This window comes from Nicotiana tabacum, chromosome 17, assembly GCF_000715075.1.
Source record: "Nicotiana tabacum cultivar K326 chromosome 17, ASM71507v2, whole genome shotgun sequence".
In the NCBI taxonomy this organism is placed as follows: domain Eukaryota; kingdom Viridiplantae; phylum Streptophyta; class Magnoliopsida; order Solanales; family Solanaceae; genus Nicotiana; species Nicotiana tabacum.
Window position 1 is genome coordinate 131,709,086 of NC_134096.1, and position 26,075 is coordinate 131,735,160.

Here is a 26,075-nt window from a genome sequence, read left to right on the forward strand (position 1 = left end):
GATCACTAGACCATACCCTCGGGTACGATTTCTTGGTGACTTTGTTAGTTTCTTTGGTCAGAAAATTCCTATTACTGCTCTTTTTACTACTTTTTCTTTTGCCATTGTCCCATGTATAGTGTATACCTTATGATGGATTCAAATTCTGTGCTTTGGTGAACCTACAGTTCAACAATGTCCACTAAAAACTTTTTGAGTGTATATATAACCTACAACTTGTGGGATTACATCGGGTCTTCTGTTGTTGTTGATATATAACCTATGGCTTCATCAATGTTTCTTAAGTTAATTGAGGAATTGACTAGGAGGCATGTGGTTACATATGGACAGTCTCATTAAGCATGTATATATTTATTGGCTGATTATGATATTCTCACTATAACTTGCCACTTTTTCAATTTTTTGTTGTAATTGCAGCGAACATGTGCTATTTACCTTGGGAGTATGAAACCTGGGAATGATCAGGCCATATTCACTGTTGAATGCTCCCACTCCTTCTACTTCAGCTGCATCGCAAATAGTGTTAAGCATGGAAACTACCTCTGCCCTATCTGCAGATGCAAATGGAAAGAGATTCCTCCCATGTCGTCCTTCAGTACTGATACAACCATTAACAATGCAGGACGGACTCGTGTCTCTCTACTTGAAGATCAACCAACGGTATCTCTGCCCCTTCCTGAGCCCATTCACTTCTCTGATGATGAACCTCTTCCCAACATTACCGTGGATCATACCTCCTCCCCTTCCACCATTCATTCAGAGAGAATAGTCTTGAGAGCTTTTTCAGAATTTCCTATTGTTGCTGCTTCTGAAGCTGTGTCAAGATTTGTTGTTCTTGTTGGAGTAAGGGCACTTCCACTTGCTGATGATGCTAGGCACCGAGAGCGTGCGCCTATCGACCTGGTCACAGTTCTAGATGTTAGTGGCAACATGGCTGGATCAAAATTGGCTCACTTGAAGCAAGCAGTTTGTTTTGTCATAGATAACTTGGGACCTTCTGGCCGTCTAGCTATTGTTACCTTTTCATTAGGAGCTCAAAGAAACTTCCCCTTGCAAAGGATGAGAGAGCAGGGGCGTCGAGAGGCTGCACAAGCTATCAATTCCATCTCAGCTAATAGTGGAACAAATATCGTAGAAGGACTCAAGAAAGGAGTTCGAGTTCTTGAAGAAAGGCGTGAAATGAATCCAGTTGCTAGTATTGTTCTCTTGTCAGATGGGAGAGACACCTATAATGGAGATAATGCCAACCAACATCATAGTCCTCGGAATCGTAGATCCTCGAATGCAACATCAGGTCCAAAATATCTAAATCTATTGCCTTCTTCCATTTGTCCTCGCAATAGCGAAGCACTAGCAGCAGACCAACTGCCAACTTTTCATGTACATACATTTGGGTTTGGTTTAGACCATGATTCTTCTGCTATGCATGCTATCTCAGATGCATCAGGTGGTACATTTTCAATCATTGAGATAGTTGGTACTGTTCAAGATGTCTTTTCAATGTGTATTGGTAGTCTCCGCAGTGTTGTAGCTCAGAAATTAAAACTTACTGTGAGGTCAGCATCACGTGGAGTGAACTTTCTGAACAAGGAAAGCGAGGTCTAATATGTTGGGAAACGTGTCAGGCTAATAGAAGGAAATAATTATTTAAAAAATAAAAGCAATAAATTGCACAATAGAAGATTTACGTGGTTCGGTAATTTTTACCTATTCCACAGCCATACAAAGAATAGCTCTTTATTAATTGAAGAGAGAAAGAAGAAGTTGAATGATGATTTGCAAATAAAAATGCATACCTCCTTTTATAGGAATTTGAATGCCGAGTCCGGAACCAAAATGTGATTCTTTTGGACTCAAAGAACCAAAATATGTGGCAAACAAAACTTAGTGATAATTGTATATATAACGCCCTTTTAAAGGGCGCTATACCTTAACGGTCGTTTGCCCAGTTAAGTATAGCACCCTTTTAAAAGGCGCTATATATATAAAGCCTTTTTGAAAGGCGCTATATATATTATGTGAGCCAACCAATAATTCTTCTGGTCTTAACTGACATAACAATAATTCAACTAGGTATAGCGCCCTTATTTAAAGCGCTATACCTAAAATAATTGTACCCCCGGATTGGTTTTTACCTTATTTAAAGAGGTTAAGGATTTTCTAAAAATTCATTCATAAATATTCTCAAGTCTTCTGAAATATTTCTTTGTTAAGTTATTTTGTATTTTGTCATAATGTCTGAAGAGCGAAGAATAAGGGTTTCATTATATTGGGGGGGGTGAGGTTGTGGTGGCGAATAACTCAGTAACCTATAGTTTATCTCCATAGTATCATGTTAAGTTACCACTTACAATGGAGTACGATACATTGGTATCGTTGTTATGTAAAAAAATGAGTGTGAGCAAACGTTCGGTGAATCTTAAAGTAACCGGAAGATATCAGTATTCTATCACTCCACAAAGGGTTGCTTGTTATACAGAGTTTAACATCTAGGACAATGAAACTCTGAGAGATTTTTTGAGGACTCCGGATGAATATCGGGAATTTCTTGTGATAAAAATATTGGAAATGTACGTCAAGGTTGAAGACGTTCGCAATAATGAGGTTGCGCAAAGAAGGGATATTCATCAGTCATCGGGTGGTTATTTTGGAGCAGTTTTAGCCGAACATGTTCCGCCTGAAAGAGTTTGGCCTGGTCTAAACTTATCTCCACGGGCGAATGAGAAGCGAGGAAATAATTTTTCTCCTAGTTTACATAATCCACAAGACGAGTGGTAAACTTTAATTTTCCTTTGTGTTACGATATTTATTTTTATTGTATTGAATTTGTATTAACACTCATATATTCCACAGGGGGTACCGGCCAGATATACATTTTACAAGTTATGAACCAACGCCCAGTTGGAATATGCCTAGTTCTGGTGTGTTGGATCATGGTGGTCCATCCGGGAGTCATCACCAAGAGGATAATGTCCATCATAGGATGTCAACACAATACGATTTGTAAGTGAAGTGATATAGCTATATGTAAAGTTTGGATCAATTTGAGTAACTCATTATTTTGTTGGTTGTGCAGTGAAAATGAGCAACTTGAAGGTCCTGTCCTTACTCAATTGCCCGAAGACGACATATTTAATCAGGATCTGGCAGATGCACAAAGTCAGGAAGAGAATAGTGATTATGACAACAATGCCGATGAGTCTAGAGATGACACACCCTTCCTTGATGAGGGTGATGATGAGGAGGAAGAAAATTCTTAACCTGATTTGACAAGGGAGCATGCTCCACCCCCCGTTAGATCAAGAGTGTACGAGTCCTACATGTCATTTCATTCAAGGGAGATTCCCTAACTTAATCATTTGATAAGTATGCTAGGTGTGGATGCCCTCACAAGGGATGTTGACAAAATTCGGACAGCAATATGGGATGAATCTAGAGCAATGGTGCTATCAAAGGGCATGCTTTTTCCCGATAAAGCGTGCCTAACCAGGGCGGTGCTAATGTACAGCGTAAACGAGTGTTGTGAGATCATGCTACGCGAGTCATCTCCAGATGTATACAATGTAGTCTGTCGTAGATGGTTTACGGGTTGTAATTAGATGTTGCATGCGAGGAAGAAGAAAACAAATATATGGGTTATGGGTAAATACATTGGCACCCACAATTGTGAAATGGACACATTCAGTGGGAATCATTTTAACTTGAATGTTGCTTGATTTCTCTTGTCTTGATTCCACACATTGAAGTGTCCATAAGGCACAAGATCAAAAAGTGTATAACATCTGTCCACCAGGAATATAGGTGCACCATTACCAAAAGAAAGGCATTTTTCGGGCGCAAACGTGCGTTTGAAATTGTTTATGGTAACTGGGATAAGTCTTTTGCATCTCTACCCAGGTACATGGACATATTGCAACACTTTAACCCTGGGACTGTTGTTGAATGAAAGCTTGAACGGAGTCCGGAAATACCAGAACATATATTTAAATATGTGTTCTGGCCATTTAAACTAGCAATTAATGGTTTTCTACATTTTCGATCGGTAATATCCATAGACGACACTCATGTCTATAGAAAGTATGATATTAAGTTGTTGATCGTCGTTGCAGTAGATGCTAATGGAAGTATATTTCCCTTAGCTTTTGCTATTTGTGCCAATGAAAGCCAAGAGACATGGACACTATTTTTGAACCACTTGAAAGAGCACGTTATCAAACAACGTTTAGGTATTTGTCTAATATCGGATCGACATGGTGGTATTTTAAGTTCTATACAGAATTTGCATGCATGGAAGGAATCGTATGCCTACCATTGTTACTGTCTAAGTCACTTGAAGGCCAATTTCCAGAAGGTATATCCCAACAAGGATTTACATGATTTAATGTGGATGGCTGCAATAGATCACCAAGAGTGTAAATTCAGTAGGCGCATGGAATCTATCCGGCAGGAAGACAAGGGAGCCTATCGTTGGTTGATGAGACATGAGCTTGACAAGTGAACTTTGCATGCAGATGGTGGCAGAAGATGGGGAATTCTGACTACAAATATGTCATAGTCTTTCAACGGGTTATTGAAGTCTGCACGTGGATTGCATGTCACTGCCATGGTGCGGATGTCATTCAAGCAGATGGTAGAGAAGTTTATTCAAAGGGCTAGAGGTGCATCGTCATTGATGGAAAGGGGTGTTGAATTTATGCCAATACCAATAAAAAGATTTGAGAAATAAAGGCGGCGAGCACATTGGCATTCATATTTACAGTTTTGCAACGAGCGAAATATTTTTGAAATTCGCACCTCTATCCATCAAAATCGGGGGAATAATACACACACCGTAAATGAATCCAGAAGATTATGCTCTTGTGGGAAATGGTCCATCTACCACATGTCGTGCTCACATGCCATCAAGTGCTTTTAACATACAGGTTTAGGGGCAACCAACTACGTTGATAAAGAATATAGTATTGTTGTATACTTAAACACCTATAGTAAGTAATTGCAGCCAGTGGGTGCTGAGCATTATTGGCCGCCGGAACCATTTAAAATGGTGTGTAACAAGGATTATGTACGTCAATGACAAGTGGAAAAAATAACGTGTATAAGGAACTAAATGGATTTTGGTGATACCGTTTATGCGAGCAAATGTGGCATATGCTCGCAAACAGGACGCGGCCGTCGTAAATGTCCTTCAGCTGGTTTGGGAGGCGGTGGAAGTTCATATAATGTGCCAAATTATCAAGGATACACGTAGTATTTTGTTTCCGCAATTTGTTGTAATAAGTGTATGTACTTGTTTATCTTGCAAAATGTATGAAATAAAATTATGTTTCCATTGCTATTAAGTCTTATTGATATTGAGCATTATCACTTCAGTACAAAAATCTAACATAAACCCATTTAAAAAAAACAATTGTCATTCACCATTATCGTCACTGTCTGGCACAATTTCAATGTCACTGTCTTCATCTTCTTCGGCAACATCGTGTACGTACCCATCATGACCGAGGGCATCGTAATCTAGGCCCCAATTCATACACATTTCTCGTATTTTATCGCTATCATCAATAAGACCACTTGCTTGATTTCTACAACAATATGGGACTCCAATGTCCAACGTTTGTAGTAGAAACTTAGGTAGTCACTCCCACTCGGCCATTGTTGGGAAAATAGGATAATCATTGTCTCTATGCAATTTATCATTTTTCTAATAAATCCCAGTACTGATCCTCCGTTCCTCTCAGGAAGTTAAGATCATCCATTGCATGATGAACAGCTAGTGCCTTTTCCATCTCTAGAATCTCCTTCATCAAATGTCGAATCACTTCCAGTTCATCTTTGTGTGTGTTTATTTGGAAGGTTGTAGGTAGTGCTTGTGGAACAACAAGCCCATGCCAGTGACATAGTACTTCATAATCACACCATTTTGAGTATAGGGGAACCCATTGTAGATTTTTGCCCCAAATTCGCATACCTTCAGGCTTTGTAGAATGTGCGTCACCCTCAATAATGTGCCCTGCAACTTTGAGATCAGTGTGTATGTTGATAGGCTTATCTTCCAAGGGGCGCAGAACACCATACCACTTGTCATCAACCAAGTCAGTGTAGCAACCTAGCATATTTTTTTCAAGATAGAGATCGATAGTGTTAAGACATGTTCCATGGGGATCTGTTGAACTACCTTCACCCTTTTGCCTATTTTTGATCCACTTGTTAAATGTTAGTGGCATTTTTTAAATGGATATTCTAATATTTATTCAAATGGTCATTAAAATACGGATGACTTGATTTAGTTTAAGTAGATTTCTTATACCCTAAAAACCCATTATCACGCGAAGCATAGCGCGGTGAAATACCACATTATATGTGTTGTCTTGTCAACCAGAAAAAGCTGCTCGCCTGCAAAAGCTATCTTCTGGAAAAGCTGTATTGTACCCGAAAGAATCTTTAACACGTGAAGCATAGTGCGATGAAATACTACGTTATGTGTGTTGTCTTTGTCGACCTGAAAAGTTGCTCGCCTGCAAAGCTATCTTCTGGAAAAGTTGTATTGTACCCGAGAGAATCTTTAACACATGACGCATAGCGCGGTGAAATACTACGTTATGTGTGTTTTCTTGTCGAAGAAGAAAAAAATAGGTTAAAGGAGAAATTTAAGTGGTTGAAATAGAGAATAATGGGCGATAGTGACTAAACAAATACATGTATGTGTTAATTGTGATATTTTATCTTTATTTTTTACGTGTCATATATTTTCATTAGTTGTACTGAATTCAGATTATGTTAAGTTGCTATATTTGTGTTTGTGTTGTAGTATTAAAATAACGAAGAACCGGAGAAATAAAAACACAATGCTCATATAATATAAACAATAAAAATTGTTGCTATTATTTACTGAATGTTATATGTACATAAAATAAAATAAAAAATCAATGTGTCCCACATCCTGTATGATTTAAAGCAGTCGTTGGCCTGAGGTGCATCCCATCCCGCCCGGCTACACTATCAGGATCATCCCCATCACGTCGCTTCTTTATAGGAGGAGGGTTGGTAGCATGATCGTCAGTAAGGCTGGCAGGCTCGGTAGAAGGGGTCGTCGGTCCAGCAGTAACCTACAGAATAATAAGATATTTTACTATATGAAATATGTATTAGTAATGTACGTGTTAAGTCACATAAATTTAAATTGTCTTACCATGGTCTCGTCGGGCTCCTAAATGTAATCATCTATCGCAGCCATGTCAGTATCGCACAAGGTGGCCTCCGTGACGGGCGAGGATGAAGCCTTTAAAAAAAACATTTAGATATTTATGACTAATCAATGAGATAAAAACAAATATAAATAATAGTAATACAAACAAACCTACGCCTGTGAAAGATCCTCAGCATCCCTCGATGATGAGCCATAACTCATCTAGCGCCCACTATCCACATCTCGTATCCGACAATTAGCAGCAACGGTCGATGGGTCAGGAAAATACTGATCCCAATCCTCTCGCGTAATGGTCGTGCCCGTGATCAACAATGGAGCTGACGGGGTCATTTGCGAAGTCCCTGGAGTAAGCTGAAGGCTGAATGATGGCATATCACTATGAGCATGGCCTGGCTAATAAAGGTCACCCGGCTGATCAACTCCAACATCCTCAACAGGTGCCTCAATGCCCCCTTGCTGGGGACCACCTCCTCGCCAACCCCCACGACCTCGTGGGACACCCCTACCTCGTGGGACATCCCTACCTCTATGGGCACGCCTGCCACGCCGACCACGTTTCGGCACCACTGGTGGCCCATGATGGTACTGCTCTGGCGCCACATACTCAGCCTCGTATCCTAAGCGCTCATCATCTCGCACTCGCCTCAATGTCCGGGAAGCCAGATCGGTAACCTGCCGGCCATACTCGTGCAAAGCGGTTGCTCCCTCACCGGTATGTTGCTGCATCTGCAGTCCCAACTGGTGGAACAGATGTAGGCCAATAGCCTACATAACATGTAAAATATAAATTATGGAATGCTAGGTTAACGCTATAAGTAAGTATACCCAATAGCATACTAATGTCTCGTGCCTCGTGCCTCATGCCTCGTGCCTCCCAGCGTATGGAACGTACCGACCTCCAGCGCGATAAACAGGATTCCCGACGAAATGTCTGGTAACGCTGCGGTACCAGCCCATATACTCATGCTCAACATCCGGCCGGTCAGGTGAAGGGGGGAGGAATCAGGTCATGTCGTTGGTCCCAAGTATCGATCTGCGCCTCTAACCATGCCACATATGTCTGGTCCACCCTGGAACGATCATCCCGCTGGTAATGTGTCATATGCCAAGCGGGCGGTGGCGGTACAAGCTGTGGGCAACCAAACTGGCGAAGTACTCGCTCGGTGGCATAATGCTCGACATTATCAAGACACATCAATGGGACGGAAGAGCTCCACATAATTCGGCCGGTCGAGCAATAATCGGGCAAACCAACTATTAGCTCGTCGTTGTATGGCCTCCAAATGAACTATTAAGTAAAAACAGGAAACGTGAGTATACGCAACACATATAAAGCCAGGCCAAGTAAACTTAGGCATACATTTACCTATGCGCCCTCTAGCAAATCCAACAAATCCCTGCAATAGGGGAGATTATGTCGAGCCTCGTACTCCCGTCCATATCCTCGCCTACCAACCCACCTCTTAGCTAAAGGGAGAAATGGAGGTAGTGCATCCGGAGCTAAGGGTGGTAGAGGTGGCTTCAACTGCAGGAACCGCTCCCAGGCCCAAACCTAATATACAACGTGGATGTAAAATTTAAGGTATATTTTTACTAGGTATGTTATAATGAAGAGAGTATTCGACTATGTTTTCACCTACAGCAGCGGCAAAAATCCTGCAACGTCTCGCTGGGTGCCCATGCTCACCCGACACATCTGCCTATACAAGTAACTGAGAACAGCAACACCCCAGCTGTAATGATGTAAATCATCTAGCCACTCAAGATGATGAAGAAATCTCAAGCTGACTAGGTTTCCCGAAGAGTTCGGGAACAAAACCCCTCCAAACATAAGCAGCAGCAACAACCTCATGTACCGGTGAATATGAAGCTCCGTTGTATCATCTGTGATGTCAGTGTGCATCGCCTCCAAATGCTCCCGAACGGGCTTCAACTGCAGACGACTAGCCCCAATCAATGCAGTCTCATCCGGTGAGCCGCTGCAGCATCTCCAGGTACTGCAAACCCGTATACTCTCTGATGGCATTCACCAAAGCAACAGGGTATCCATCAATGGGTAGCCCATACAGGACCTCCACGTCCTGAAGCGTGATAGTGGCCTCGCCAATGGGGAAATGGAATGTGTGCGTCTCCGGTCGCCACCGCTCTATCGGAGCCGTGATCAACGACCAATCCAGCTTTAACCGGCCGATCTCCACAATCCTATAAAAGCACTTATCCTGGAGGCGTCTGACTATATGGGGATGGAGATGGTGGGCCCTAAGAAAGTCCCACATATCGTCTACTCTCTTGGCGCGGAACGTCTGGGCCAGTAACTGTCCCTCCCATCTGTGGGAAGACCTATGCTCGGCTTGTAGCAACATTAGCTCTAGCGAGGCAAGTCCGGGATGTAAAGGCGGAACCTCCATGTCGACTACTGTAAATTGAACAATATTAATTACATTATTTTTCTTTTTCATTGCTTAAATATATTGCAATACCTTCAATATTATAATTTTATATGTTATTGTTACTATATTGTTAATTAGGTTGATACATTTTCAATATTATAATTTTATATTTTATATGTTACTTTAATATGTTAGTTTTATTATTTTATATGTTTGTTTGTTACACACCTATTTTTGACTATAATAAAATTAAATAATTAATTTTCATAATTATACAAGATTTAATTATTAAATATTCACATATTGGTTCAGGGCTCGATATTTGAGGCCCAGTAGCACCAAGGTATCCTGAATTCTTGTGTTCATGATGAAAAACTTTTTCCGATTTATCACTCAACAAGTCTGTTATTTTAAATGTTAGTGTATTATTGTATATGTTAGTTTTATTAATTTATATGTTAGTTTTATTATTTTATATTTTTGTTTATGACTCACTTATTTTTACTATAATAAAATTAAATAATTAATTTTCTTAACTATACAGGATTTAATTATTAAATATTTATATAACAATACTTAGTTTGACAAACATTGTTGTTTTCTCATGTTATTTTCTTACGTTTGTTGAGTAGAATTGGAGATAGTTTGTATTTGAACTATCATCTTTTTTGACGTATTTTTGGGTATAAGAGATACTTAAATGATTAATTTCAATAACTACAAGGATATTACACTAAAGGGCACTACATCTTACTACGCTAAAAGGGCACTACATTACAAATAGGAGCACTACATTAGGCCACAAGATACCACTACAGGGAACTAAAGTAATAATTTATCTATTTTACTAGTCTTTAAGCAAATAAATAATATAAACCGGATAAAAACAACAAATAAATTTAATCACAAAACAATCATGAAAATACATATACCACAGTAATAAGTAACTAATTAATATTTTTTTTAACAAATAATAATATTATTTTCTATTTTACTAATCTTTTTAGCACACTAATACTATAGTCCGGATAAAAAATAACAAATTAGTCAAATAGCAAAACAATCACAAAATAACATAGAGAACATTAAAAATAATTAATATGCATTTTTTATACGAGTTTTAACAAAAACTAAGTCGGAATACCTCGATTTAAAGTTTTTGAAAAATAGAAGATTTGGTGATTTGGAGCCGAAACAAGCAACCCACTCCGAGATAACGCTTTATCTAGGACATGGGACCGAGAATCTACACTTTTTGTGGGACCTGTGGGCTCCACTCGAGCTTTTTTTGATTAAAAATGGAGAGGAACGCTGTTGGATTTTTAATTTGGTGGGGGGAGGGGGACGATTATGTTCTGTGGGGAAGGGGAAAGGGACGACCTTTATATATGTATAGCGCCCTTTATTAAGACACTATACTATAGCGTCTTAATAAAGGGCGCTATACATGCCTGCTTGTTTTGCGTTCAAATATAGCATCTTTTAAAAGGGCGTTATACTTAACTAGGCAAACGGCCGTTAAGATATAGCGCCCTTTAAAAGGGCGTTATATATAAAAATATCACTAAGTTATTTTTCCACACATTTTAGTTCTTTAAGTCCAAAAGAACCACATTTTGGTTCCAGACTCTTTGAATGCCCTGCCGACGTAAGCGCTTACATCATAGGAATGTCAATGTAAGCGCTTACATCATACGAATGCTGATATAAGCGCATACATCGTAAGAGTGTCGATGTAAGCTCTTACATCATAAGTTCATCTCTTTTTGATTTTTCTTTCTATTGTCTTGTCTACTTTTCTTTCTTTCACATACAACAACAGGTTTGCTACTATCAATCTCTCCCTCAAACCTATGTTACATCAAGAAAGAAATTAATAAAAAAAGATTTTCTATTCTCTGGTGGCGCTTTCACGCTATCAGTCTTGAAGGCTAACTGAGGCAGTGCACAGCCTCAGTTTGTCAACACCGACAACTTTGGTCAACATGTCTGACAGATTCTTTGATCCTGGTATCTTCTAGAGGGAAAGAGTTTCTTCACTTATCAACTCTCGGATATGATGATACCTCAACTGGATATGCTTCGATCTTGCATAAAACACTGGATTCTTGGCAAGATGAATTGCACTCTGGCTATCGCTGAAAAGCTAACAATTGTCCTGTTCTTTACCTAGCTCTTTAAAAACATTCTTGAGCCAAATCATCTATTTTCCAGCTTCTGAGATTGCCATGTATTTTGCTTCAGTGGTAGATAGAGCAATAATTTTCTGAAATCTGGACATCCAGCTAACAGCAGTACCACCAAAGGTGAACACGTAGCCTGTGGTACTTTTTCGACTATCTAGATCGCCGCCTAAATTTGCATCAGCAAAACCTTGTAAGATAATATTGCTTCTTTTAAAACAAAGTGTCATACTTGAGGTTCCTTTGAGATATCGCAATATCTATTTTACACCTTCCTAATGCTCCTTTCCTGGATCTGACATGTATCTATTGACAACTCCAACTGCATGGGCTATGTCAGGTCTAGTGCAAACCATATCATACATCAAACTTCCTACTGCTAAAGCATATGGAACTTTGGACATGTACTTCCTTTCTTTATCTGTCTTAGGTGATTGGTACTTCGACAGATTAAGATGGCTTCCGAGTAGAGTGCTTCAGGTCTTTGCATCATGAAGACTGAACTTGCTTAGTACTTCTGTATATACTTTTCTTGAGACAATTTTAAGGTTCCTTCGGACTTGTTTCTGCTAATCCTCATCCCAAGCATTTTCTTAGCTGGTCCTAAGTCTTTCATTTCAAACTCCTCTGCCAGTTGTTGCTTAACCTGTTGATCTCATTTATGCTAGATCCTACAATTAGCATATCATCAACGTACAACAGTAAAATGATATAGGATTTATCAAGATTTTTGATATAACACCAATGGTCCATCTCACATCTTGTGAAACCATTATTATGCATGAATCCATCAAATTTCTTGTACCATTATCGGGGTGCTTGTTTCAAACCATACAAACTCTTATTCAACTTACACACAAGGCTTTATTTAACAGAAACTTGAAAACCTTCAGGTTGCTTCATGTAGATGTTTTCTTCAAGGTCACCATGCAAGAAAGCAATTTTAAAATCTAGTTACTCCAAATGTAAATTTTATGCAGCTACGATACTTAGCAACAACCGGATAGTAGATAATTTGACTACAGGAGAGAAGATCTCGGTGCAGTCAATCCCTTCCTTCTGCTGAAAGCCTTTTACTACTAATCGTGCTTTGTATCTCTTCTTACCATCATGCTCTTCCTTGACCTTGTACACCCACTTGTTTTGCAATGCCTTTTTTTCCTTTTGGTAACTCTGTAAGTATCCATGTTTTATTCTTTTGAAGAGAATTCATCTCTTTTTTCATGGCTAGCTTCCACTTATCAGAGTTTATCACCTGTATTGCTTCAATAAAATGCTATAGTTCTCAAGCATCAGTCAGAAGTAAATAGTGGAGAGAGAGAGAGTTAACCTATCTGGAGCATTCGGGACTCTTTTAGACCTCCTTAATGTAGGTTCAGGATTAATTGATCCCGAATTTGATTCAAGTCCTGACTCCAGATCTGGTTCTCCATCAGATTCTATTTCCAGTTCTGGTTCTGATTCTGATCCAGATTCGGCTTCTGGTTCGACATCTTCAATTTCAGATCCAGTTGCAGTCTCTCTAGCCACTTCATTTTCTGAGATTTCTTCTAACTCAATTATTTCAGATGTCTGTCTACTGGTGTTGGTTGGTTCTACTTCAAACTTGTCTTTGTACATCACATTTTCATTAAATGTGACATTCATGTGTCTTAGGATCTTTCTATTCTGATCATCCCAAAATCGATAACCAAAATTATCATCACCATAGCCAATAAAGAAACACTTCTTGGCCTTAGGATCAAGCTTATCTCTATCATTAGAGTTTACATGCACATAAGCAACACAACCAAAAAATTTCAGATGTGAGAGAGTTACCTCCTTTCCTGTCCATACCTCCTCAGAAATTTCAAAATTCAGCGGTACAGAGGGTCCCCTGTTTATGAGGTAAGCTGCCTTGTTAACAGCCTCAGCCCAAAAATACTTCGGCAATCCATAATGTATTCACATACTTCTGGTTCGTTCATTCAAGGTTTTGTTCATCCTTTCAGCAATGCCATTTTGTTCCGGTGTTCCAGGAACTATCTTGATCATTCTGATCTCATTCTCATAGCAGAATGCTTTAAACTCTTGACTATTATACTCTCCTCCATTGTCATACTTCAACCATTTTAATTTTAGACTTGTCTGATTTTCAATTTCAGCTTTTCATATTTTAAAGGTAACAAACACATCAGATTTATTTTTCAGAAAATAAACTCATACCTTTCTTGTGGAATCATCAATGAAGGTGACATAATAGTGTGAGCCTCCCAGAGAAGTTACAGGAGCTGGTCCCCACACATCTGTATGTACTAGTTCCAGCTTCTCTTTCTTTGGCGTCCTTCCCGCCTTTGAGAAACTAACTCTCTTTTGTTTCCCGTAAATGCAATCTTCGCACAAACCTAATTCAACCTGCTTTAGGTTTGGAAACTTTTCTTTGGATGCCAACAACTTCATTCCCTTCTCACTCATATGCCCGAGCCTCCGGTGCCACAATGTTGTATCGCGACCATGATCATCTGTTGCTATAGTATCAATCTGTATTGTAGTTGCATAAAATGTTCCCTTCTTGAAGCCTCGTGCCACAACCAAATTTCCTTTGGTTATCTTCCATGATCCGTTACCGAATGTTGTTGTAATCCTTCACTGTCAATCTGACCCATAGATATCAGATTTTTCTTAAGGCCAGGAACATGTCGGACATTTTGCAATTTCCATAGCGTGCCTTGTGAAGTCTTTATATGAACTTCACATTTCCCGACAATGTCCAGAGGTTTACCGACTGCTAGATAAACTTTCCTAAATTTTCCAACAATATAATTATACAATAATTCTTTGCATAATGTAGAGTGAAAAGATGCACCTGAGTCCAAAATTCAAGATTCGAGTGGACTGTCTGTACAACAAATTAGTGCATCACTGACTTGTTCAACAATTGCATTTGTTGAATTATTATCCTTATATTGATCATTCTTCTTCTTCTTTGGCTCTCTACACTGACTATTGTAGTGACCCTTTTTATCGCAATTCCAACACGTAATGTATTTGCGATTTTTGGATTGCCTTCTTCTCCTTGACTGTGATATGCCACGACCATGACTTTATCCTCTTTGGCTTCTTCTCCCCTTGCTTTCGGTATTCAAAGCAGATCCTGGGGAATCACTTTATTCTCTCCGGTGAATATCTTCGCTTAGAACCAAGTCTCTAATATCATCCAATTTGAGCTTGGTACTTCCTGATGAACTGCTAACTGCAGTTACTGTTGCAGACCAACTCTCCGGTAGAGATGATAGTAGAATCAATGCCCTGACTTCGTCATTGAATGTTATATTGACAGAACTCAACTGAGTTAATATTACATTAAACTCATTGATATGTTCCGTAACAGATCCACCTTCTGTCATCTTTAAGTTGAACAATCGACGCATCAAATAGACTTTATTTGAAGGAGATGGCTTCTCGTACATATTTGATAACGCCTTCATTAGGCCTGCAGTGGTCTTCTCATTAATGATGTTAAATGCCACATTTCGTGTAGCGTCAAACGAATCACACCAAGAGCTTGGAGATCTAATAGATCCCAATCCGCTTTGGCCATATTCTCTGATTTTACCTCGGTCAGAGTTAAGTGTAATTTTTTCTGGTACAAATAATCCTCTATTTGCATTTTCCAGAATCCAAAATCTTTGCCATTAAACTTGTCAATCTTAACCTTCCCTTCTTCCGATGCCATTTTTTCACAAAAAAAATTATGTGAATAGTAACGATGATCAATAGTGTTGCACTATTCTTGTGAATAGTATCTATACCGGTATCGTACTTTGCTCTGATACCAGTTGTTGGAAAACGTGTCAGGCTAATAGAAGGAAAAAAATATTTGAAAGAGAAAAGCAATAAATTACACAAGACAAGACAAGAGAAGATTTACGTGATTCGGCAATTTTTGTCTACTCCACGGCCACACAAAGAATAGCTCTTTATTAATTGAAGAGAGAAAGAAGAAGTTAGGGATCATTTGCAAATGAAAATGCATACCCCTTTTCTAGGCATTTGAATGTCCTGCCGACGTAAACGCTTACATCATATGAATGCCGATATAAGCGCTTACATCATATGAATGCCGATGTAAGCGCATGCATCATAAGAATGCCGATGTAAGCGCATACATCATAAGAATGCCGATGTAAGTTTTTATATCATAAATCATCTCTTTTTTATTTTTCTTTCTTTTATTTTGTCTACTTTTCTTTCTTTCACATACAATAACAGGTTTGTTACTATCATAATAAACATTGGGAACCTGTATGCAGATGAGGTGAAAGAATTTCTTGTCTACTTGCCTGTTCCCTCGGCTGAAATTGATGGAAGCGCAACAAATACATCTCTGTTGAAAATTACATGTGGTTACAAGAATAGCACGTCTGAAGAAATGGTCGGTGTGGAGGGTTAGACAGTTGAGATACGTCGGCCACCAGTGCTGTCTCCTACGGATGTGCTAGTAAGTCGTGAGGTTGATAGGCAGATAAACAGGCTGGCAGTAGCAGAAACCATTGCAGAGGCACAACATATGGCAGAAAATGGAAATCTTGAGGCTGCTCAAGCCGTTCTAGGCAACAGAAGAACCTCTCTTCTATCTTCTGTATCTGCCCAAGCAGGTGATGCTCTTTGTAACTGGCTTGACACTGAACTGACTGAAATCAGAGAGAGGATGGCGAGCAGGGAACGCTATGAACAAACAGGACGCGCTTATGTCCTCTCGGGTTTGAGCTCACATTCTTGGCAAAGAGCCACAACTAGAGGAGACACAACGACACAAATAATATCGCAAGGTGGTAGCTCAAGCAACAGTGGTGCAATTGGCTATGAAACTCCATCTATGGTTAACATGGTCTCAAAGTCACAGAATCTAAGTCTTGCCAATCGTGTTGAACAGGTTCCTCGTCCCAACAAGACATGCAACTTAATTCCAAGATCTTAGTAAACATTTCTAACCCCATTCGTTCTCAGCGTGATAGGCAACTGAACAACAGCACTCTTCTCGTGATATAATTCTGTGGTATTTGACCCTACTCTTTTTGTAATTTTCAATTCTCAAAATACTTATCAAATGGAGTAATAGTTAGCACGAATATAATTTCCGAGTTTACCCTTGCAAAATAAATTCCAAATCCTCAGAGATAAGGATTTCAGAGAATCTCCAAAACTCACAAAATCTAACTCAATTATCCAATCAAACCCCTCCACGTAAGCGCCATTTTACTCCTTATCCTCTTCCTTCATCACTAACTTCCTCCCACAAATACTAAAAACCATCCCTTCACTCTCCACACTCCATCTCCAAACTCTCCTTCTTCTACCATTTCTCTTGAAAATAATACCTTAAAAAGGAAAAATATAGAAAGAACACCATGTCTCTCACTATTCCTACAAACCTTTCAAAATCCATAACACCTAGGTTTAGCTCTCAGTTTAGCACAAAACCAAGAACTTCAACCATAGTGTGCTCTTCAAACCAAACCCCTTCATCTAATTCAACAGAGGAAACTTCTTCTTCATTAAAGGCTTTCTCTGCTGCACTTGCTTTGTCTTCTATTCTGTTGTCAGCACCAGTACTTCCAGCTTCTGCTGACATCTCGGGGCTCACTCCATGCAAGGAATCAAAGCAGTTTGCAAAGCGTGAGAAGCAACAGATCAAGAAACTTGAGAGTTCTCTCAAACTTTATGCACCTGATAGTGCTCCTGCCCTTGCTATTAACGCCACTATTGAGAAAACCAAGCGCAGGTTTGTCTTGTTTCCTCATTCTTCAAGTTTTTCTATGTTGCGTAAATCTCACATCCACAAAATACGGAAGAGATACTGGTATATAAATAAATAAACAAGCCGAGTTTTAAGATGCAGATAATATCAAGAGTGGGTTGGGCTGTAAAATTCTAGGAATATCATAGAATTTTCCTAATTATCTACTTTTTCCATACATAATTATGAATGATAAATTGGTTTTGCAGATTTGACAACTATGGGAAACAAGGACTGTTGTGTGGATCAGATGGATTGCCACATTTGATAGTGAGTGGAGACCAAAGGCACTGGGGAGAGTTCATAACACCAGGGATTCTCTTCTTGTACATTGCTGGTTGGATTGGGTGGGTTGGAAGGAGTTACTTGATTGCTGTAAGAGATGACAAGAAACCAACTATGAAGGAAATCATCATTGATGTTCCTTTGGCTAACAAGCTCATCTGGAGAGGCTTCAGTTGGCCTGTTGCTGCTTACAGAGAGTACTTGAATGGAGAGCTCACTGACCCCAACTTCTAATTTCATTCATTTTCTCTTTGGAGTATTGTACTCTCGCTTGTTTATATTTTATGAAAGAATATGTGAATTCCCTATATCAATTATGTGTGGATCTTGTGGTTCTTGATTAATGTTAGTGAAAAATGTGTTCGGATGATTTTGTCACGACCCAAGAGGGCTTGGGGCCGTAGGAATTTATCTTTCGCGTTGCCACCTCCGCGTGAAAGTCTGACATGTTTTATAAAGCACTTTATTTTCCTCTCTCATTTCGACCTAAGATTCGCCTAAGGTGACATGTGTACTCTTGTCAGCCCTGTTTGACGAGGGCCCGCTCCCCGTCATGCGCATCACAGATTTCCTCCAAATCTTGATCAATTTTTGGCCAAATTGATATTTTATGATATTTAATAGAAGTTGAGTGAATTTTTATGTTACAGATATAAGTTTGATGATTTTCCTGCAATTTGGACTATAAGGTCGATGATCTTCTGTGTAATTAATCCTAGATTTTGAAGAAGTTATTCCAGCAAATCATTTTGGCCAAATTGATATTCTTGGATAATTAATGATAGTTTGGTGATTTTTTTTTTGTTACAGATATTATTTTGATGATTTTTCTGCAATTAGATTATAAGTTCGATGGCGCCCTGTTAATTAATCATGGAATTTAAAGATGGTTTCACAACAAAATAAGACAAGAAGACAAAACCAACATATATAGGCAACAAGTTTGGGCCAAAAGCCCAATTCTTCAAGAAAATTCTCATAATGCTTACATATATACACAAGCACAAGGATAATAATCTTTTCTAATACACCCTTAGAAGGGTTTGATTTCATTCTAATACACTTATTAGCAATACCTAATCATCACCTTTGCTCTCATAAGAAAAAAAGTATATAGAGGCAAAAGGATATGGAGAAGCTTTGAACTTAAAATAGGCAAAACTCATCTAACAAGGCCACATGGGCTCATTGAAGCCGTTGTTGGACTGGTCTACATCCAAATCCATATGGAAATATCCTTTGGGCTGGTGAGAGCCCATTATGTGGGAAGAGGGAGACCCACTGTTTATTGGGCTATTAGTAATGCCTGCAGATTGTCTTAGCCTCAAATGGACTACCTCAGCTTGGGCCATAGCTAGTTGGGTCCGAAGCATATCGATCTGTTGTTGAAGAGACGAAATGGCTCCAACACATCCATACACTGGATCTCTAACTCTAGCATTTGCTTCATATACCATGCTACTCACTGCATCTCCTCTCTTGTGCTCTGGCAATTCCTGCATTTGACTTGACGTTAATTAACTCAATCCGAATTTCACTAGAAATGTGGGCTAAGTGCAGCAATAGTCACTTTCAAGCCTGCTATTTAAAATATTTCTACAATTTACAATGTATTTAAAGATTAGCTAATTCATCCAAACTTCAGGACTAAGTATCCTGAATTTGGAAATTCGGGACTCAGTGTCCTGGATTTTTGAGATACTAATTTAAAATTCAGGACATAAGATTCGAACTTCTGGACACAATTTTCGAACTTTAGGACACGATGTCCGGAACTTTGAACTTTGACGTTTAAACTCTAGGACGCGGTGTCCTGAAGTTTGAGCGAAATTGGTTAGTCTTTAAATATATTATAAATTGTATATATATTTGAAACAACATGCTTAAAAGTGGTTACTCGGTATCATTTCTGCAATGTAGACCATAAAATTACATAACACAATCACTAACTAGATATCTATGCAGAACAAAACAATGCAGGGATTTTCTACAATGACACTGTTATAAACCGATTGAAAGGGGTGTAATATAGTTTGTCATTGCGGAAACAAATCATGTATAGAGAGTTTTATGGGCCAAAGCCCATCTTGTAGTGGGATCTTTACACAAACAACCCACCAGATTAACGATTTACTTTTCCTAACCGAGATACATAGTGTAATACTGTATATATATATATATATATATATATATATATATATATATATATATATATATATATATATATATATAAGCAGTTAGATAGAGGCTATTTGGTTAATTCTTCTTAAACATTTTGGAGGTAGAATACTTATGGGCTTACTAATAAGACTGCCAGGCTAATTAATGGGCCTGGGCTGTACCTTTAGAACCTAAGAGGGAATTGACTTGCAAGAGTATGTCATATTGACATCAATTTTGTGTCATAAATTTTCTGAGAATAATAACTAATGGACGTGTTAGTCAAAAAGGATGAAAAGAAAAAAGAAAAAGAGAAGTCGTCACCCTTTTCTGAGGTCAAACCAGAGGAGTCTTTAATTATGTCTGAGAGGAGATTTTCTAATATCTAAAAATTTCTTTTTGTGGTCGAAAGAAGCAGGAAATGTGTTGTTTTCTTGAGGTTAGTTGATTATTTTGGCCTTTAATAGTTAAAATAGGAGACAATTTAACTACCCAAGAAATTTTATGAGAAATGCCGACAGGAAAGCTTCTCGTGTCCACCTGGAGAATTCAGTTTTATAAGTATACATATTATATTATGATAGTGACCATATTCACATAATCAATGAATAAGATGACTTTCAAATCCTTCATAACAAATAAATAAATAAGTAGATAAATTGCAAGAAAACAAAAACAGTTCTACATGGAGTTCATCTAATCAATAGTCAAAATTTCTTGGATTATGTGTGGGACCATAAACATAGACCTACTAAAACACTTTTCAATGTTGACACATATGAAATGGTTTTCAACTAACAAACATAGCACTTTGTTTCCCATCGAACGACCCCACAACTTACTTTGCTAAATATGCAAACTTATCTAAGTTCAACGTGAAATTTTAAGCACTTAAGCTAGGAGAGTGACTTGTTATTTGGGGGGGGGGGGGGGTGTAGAAGATAGAAAGATAAATGTGGTAATGGATCATGTAGATTACATGTCTTTTCGATAAATATTTGGGGACTAATTAGTCTCAGACACAATTGTTTTTAAAAAGAATTAACTTGAAAATAATCTGACCAAAAGAAGTGGTCAAAAAAGTTCTACTCCAGGTACAATTTGATGATTGTTGTCTCCCTATATATACTCTTTTTAGCAAAGTTTTCCCTTGCCTTGCAATAGAAGGTCTAAAGCATGATTGTTTATTTAAATTAAAGAACCTCTTGCTTATTCTCTTTCCACTGCCCAAATAGGGTTTGGAAAAGCTGAAACTTGAAAAATAAAAGGTCGTATATATTTTAAACTTAAATGAAGAAGCCACTTCAAAAAGATTATAACAAAAGAAAATATGACCAGATTACCTTAAAATGGGAAAATTTTAATTACTTGAAAAGAAATAATTGAATTAAGTAATACATTGGTTTCCTTATGTGAATGTTTGGAGACAAACCATGAAGACTATAGATAATAAATTTGGCACATTTGATCAGATCAAGAGGGACAAATATGGTTAAAATTTCTACTTTTTATACCGTGCATTTTAAGAAATATATAATTTAGGATATATACTTATTAATGTAAGCGAATTGGGATTTAGGGTCAACAAAAATAGACTTATCATATAATTGAAGAAAATGAATTAGCACAATTCAGAAGAAAAAAAACTTGTATATTTGTCTGCTATATTATATTTACTCCTGCTTTTGGATTTTTTTTTAGCATGTGTTCACATGTTAAAATACATTATCTTTTCTCTATTAGCATATTCAGAGCAAGTACATATAAATCTGCGTGTACTAGCTATTAATAAAACGAGTCTTTAGATCCATCTCATGTTGAGTAGTAGATCGTGTAAAACAGTATTTTAGCTAGAAAAAGCAGGGGGCATTTTGATATTTCAGACGCTCAATTAATTTAAATAGGTTTGACACCTTTTCGAACCCAAAAACCCAAAAAGAAAAGTGAAGATATATTGTGCATGAAGAAGCATGTAGCCCCAATAATTAAATAGAGATCACGATCTTCCATTTTATTCTGAAAACCCTTTATATATTCTCAAAAAAAAATTAATTACGAAAAGAAAAAGTAAAATACGTACGTACCTGTAACATCTTGCTGACATTACTAGCACCAAAGACCTTATGAACATTGGCAAACTTGTGGGGTTCATCAGCTGGGAAATAAGGTGCAAAAACACAATCTTCACCACATCTTCTTCTCAACAGCTTGCAACCTGCACATGGTGAGCTGCTATTCTTCCCACAGTACTCCTTCATTATTAATTTGATACTTGTTGAAGGAGCTAGGTATAAAGGTAAATGAAAGAACTAGGTTGGGTTTGTTGTGTATATATAGACAAAAGAATAAAAGAGAAGTTAACTAGGAAAATCTTGAGAAAAGGGTGGGAGTGGAAAAGGACAGGATGGATTTTCTATGCACGCTAAAGAGAACAATGCAAATTGAAGAGCGTTTACTTTAATTTATTATATATTGAGATGAATTTAAAACAGTAACATAAATAAAAGAGTTATCTTATTATATCTATATATATATATATATATATATATATATATATATATATATATATATATATATATATATATATATATATATATATATATATGCTATTTTGAGATCAGGGACCCAATGTTGGAAGTCTGCAGATTTTGGTCTAACTAAAGCAATTTATCCTGATTAGACAACTTTTGGCGCCATGTTTGCTTTTTCGTCTTTCTTTTTTTTGGTTTGAATCGTTTTTTCACATTTCCTCGTCTCAATGTAAACTTCAACCTAAGCCAATATCCTTTTTCATTATTAAATGGAAAAGGAAAAAGTAATTAATATATAAGAGTTCTGATGCTGTTGCTCATTTATATGTTACTCTTTCTGTCCAAACAGAATATTTGGTATTAATTATTAGGAGTTTTTGCTTAAATTTTAGGAGTCAATTGAATAATTTTAAAAGTAAAATCCAGGTGGAATTGTTTACCCGTAAAACGGTACAGTTGAATTTATACGTGGTTTCTAGACAAGTGAACTAATTTGATCCTGAAATAATGTAATAATTGAAGAAATGTACAATACTTAGCCTTGAAATATAGACGAAACAGCGGAGATAACAATTCCAGGAACAAAGCTTCCGGACACAGCAATGATGAGATCACAAAGCAAGAAAGTAAGATTGTATTAAGCTTTATATAGAATGTAGTACAAGTTTTTCCGTAAAATTCGTGTCCCTTACAATGATAACTGAGCTCACTATTTATAACTATGTCTAAGGAGGAGGTCTTAGGATCGTGTCCTCCTTTAATGTCAATTATGAGGGTCATTGATGAAGACGCAACGGTGGACATAAATGCCAAATTCTCTGTAACGGACCGTCGCTCTTAATGCTGTAAAATATTCCCTATTAAATTCTACCGGGCGCAGAGCATTTAACACACCTTTATGAACGTTATCCTTTCCAGTGATAAATGGAATAGATGCGTTCCGTCTTCGGTCATTCATTTCTTGAGTTTCACGTGTCCCCCCTTTCGACGACTACGTGTCATATCATATTTCACCCTATACAGATAGTCTTCCTGCTTTCCGGTGACATAAATTTGTGTTACCGGGAAGTTGGTAGAAATACCTTTTTAGCAGGAATTACTATAACTCCCTCTGAAAGTCCCTGACAGTTGATTAGACTCACGTCTCTCCGCATTTAAAGCCCCGAACACGCGTTATCCCATGATTCAGCACAACTTTTGCTGATTATCGAGGTAATCATGTCCATGAATTTAACCGCCAAAATTTTCTTATATGCCACATTCTTTCCTTTGCGTTTCATAATTTCTCGAACTCCAGATTTGCATCTTTGTATTCCATTCTTTCTCTAGTTCTCTTCAAACACAAAACATTTTCCTTCTTCGTTTTCAATGGATTCTTCCTCTAAGCGTACTGGTTTTACAAAGAACAAGAACAAAACTGTAGACTCTATTCCTCTAACGGTAGGTTCCATCATCCCAAGAAAACTCAGTACCACAAAGGATCTTGAAGAGAAATTCCCTACTGGTAACCCTCGTACATGGGCTGTTAGTAAGTACCATTCTTCCATTCGTCCTTCCAGTATTCCTTCTGTGAAGGAAGATTGTCGCTTCCATGAGTTGGATATCATCACTCCTGATCTATCGGAGCGAGTGACCCTTCCCAAGGAAGGTTTTACATACTTTTACACGTATCCCTTTACTTTGAGTGCGTTTTCTTTGAGTGGAGAGCTTGATTCCGTGATTGCGGAGTTTTGCCTTCGCTACCAAGTGTGTTTGGCACAAGTAAGTCCTTCAGTGTGGAGGATAGTCGTCTATCTTCGATGCTTGTGCCAGGAAATTGAAGAGGAGCTAACCTTAGCTCATATGTTGAATCTCTATTCCCCCAAAATCTTCCGCGGGGGAATGGTAAGCCTTTACAAGCGTGTCCACCATGCTTTGCTGTCTAGCATGGATGATGACAACGCCCGTAGGTGGATGGAATGATTCGTTGTAGTTGCCATCAACGACATCATTCCAACAACAGCTTCGTCCTTTCCGGCCGCTTGGAACCGCATTCGTAAGTTCATTATTTTGTATTTTATTTACTAGATATTCCTTTGTGGTCATATCAGCTCTTCACCCTTCGCATGTTTTAGCAACTCGATGGATCCCACTGGTGGGTTCAGAAGATCTTGGATGTCACAACACCCGAAACTCATTTGTGGAAAGAACTAGCCCTTAAATACGAGTGAAAGGCCAAAAATCATGGTACTTTTAATTTACCTTGCTTCCATCTTTTGTATATGAAGCACTTGGTTGAACCCTTCTGACTTGTTCATGGAATTAGGTCTACCTGCATGCTCTGTTGTTGTCCTCGAGGAAGATGTTTTGGTTGATCGTGATGATGAAGCAAGGCTGCTTCAGGAAGCACTCACTCGAACAGGTATCTCCGGGCCTGTTTCGTGTGCAAACACTTCTTTACGGAGTCCCCGGCCGGAGGATAAGCAAACAAAGAGAAGATGTTCCTCAGCGGTCGGGGAAAAGAATAAGAGGGCAAAGACTGATGCCCCAGAGTCATCTACGGTGGCGATGATTGATGATGACGAAGAAGCTAGTGATAAGGGAGCTTCCCTTCATAGAAGGTAACGATCCCCATCATCTCAATAGGATGTTCGACCTGTTGGGATAGTTACACCAACTGAAGACGATGTCTCGACACTTTAGGGAGAATCTGATTTGGTAGAAAATGCCAACTCCCATTTTCGGGCCCCAATTGTTGTAGCCGGTGTTGTAGGGCTGAGTACCGAGTCCTTTCCATCTTTGGTTGGCGAGCATCCAATAGCCAGCACTGCATTTTATGCAGCTACTTCCATTCTTCAACAAGATCAGCTTCATCTCCACCTTCACCAACAACTGCTACATCACTTCCATCTTCATCCACTCTTCCACCAGCAGTTGCTTCGTCACCTCCATCTGCCGCACCAGACCATGAAGAAGGTGTTACTCTTCCACAGTCCCTAGTTCATGGGAATTTGGGGCAAAATTATGCTGCCCCTTCTGAAGATCCACAAATGAGGAGGAACGTTACTCTTTCGATCTCTACCGGATGCAACTTTCTATCCCGGACGGTGGAGCTTGCTAATTATCTAAAGCCTTTGGCTTCAGAAAAAGACTAGGAAAAGATTCAGGCACTCTCGGGAGAGTGCTTGTTGAACAATGCCATGCACAACGCCTCAGCGGTACGTCCTTTTCTTCCTTCACTACTTCTTCTACTTTTGTATGAATGTATTGTAAGTTTTAGTTCTTCCTATCTTGTAGGCCAATTTTCTTGCTTCTGAGGGTCTTCAAAGGTTGATTCGTTAAAAGGAAGAACTTACTTCTGAACGGAATCAGCTTTTGGTGGAACGAGAACAAATTGTTCTCCGCCTCTCAGAACTGGAAACCATAGTTACTGAGGCCGTTGTTTTGGAGGCTCGTTTCCAGCAAAGTGAGCAAGAAGTGGTAATCCTTAGCCAAGAAATTGGGCCTCTGAGGGTTAGATTTGATGAAGCCAAGGCCAAATGGGCTGAAGTCCAGGATGTC

At 38.5% G+C, this 26,075-nt stretch overlaps 2 protein-coding genes, 1 long non-coding RNA gene and 1 pseudogene across 3 annotated transcripts; 2 read left to right on the forward strand and 2 right to left on the reverse strand.

Moving 5' to 3' along the window:
• The first annotated feature begins 261 nt into the window (after positions 1-261).
• Positions 262-17,210, forward strand: LOC107821234 (E3 ubiquitin-protein ligase WAV3-like; annotated as a pseudogene).
• Positions 6,834-10,034, reverse strand: LOC142171449 (uncharacterized). Its single transcript, XR_012701010.1, has 3 exons — positions 7,362-10,034; positions 7,190-7,279; positions 6,834-7,106 (listed from the first exon to the last, which is right to left on the reverse strand). It is a non-coding gene; the product is annotated as an uncharacterized LOC142171449 (long non-coding RNA).
• On the forward strand, positions 17,171-18,211 carry LOC107770672 (photosystem I reaction center subunit III, chloroplastic-like). Its single transcript, XM_016590003.2, has 2 exons — positions 17,171-17,544; positions 17,769-18,211. The coding sequence occupies exons 1-2, from the start codon at positions 17,171-17,173 to the stop codon at positions 18,076-18,078; spliced, it is 684 nt and encodes a 227-aa protein (XP_016445489.1). The 3' UTR covers positions 18,079-18,211.
• A 571-nt stretch (positions 18,212-18,782) lies between these two features.
• On the reverse strand, positions 18,783-22,403 carry LOC107770680 (LOB domain-containing protein 4-like). Its single transcript, XM_016590015.2, has 2 exons — positions 22,089-22,403; positions 18,783-19,340 (listed from the first exon to the last, which is right to left on the reverse strand). Exons 1-2 carry the CDS (start codon positions 22,260-22,262, stop codon positions 19,011-19,013), a joined length of 504 nt encoding a protein of 167 aa, XP_016445501.2. The 5' UTR covers positions 22,263-22,403; the 3' UTR covers positions 18,783-19,010.
• Positions 22,404-26,075: the final 3,672 nt, after the last annotated feature.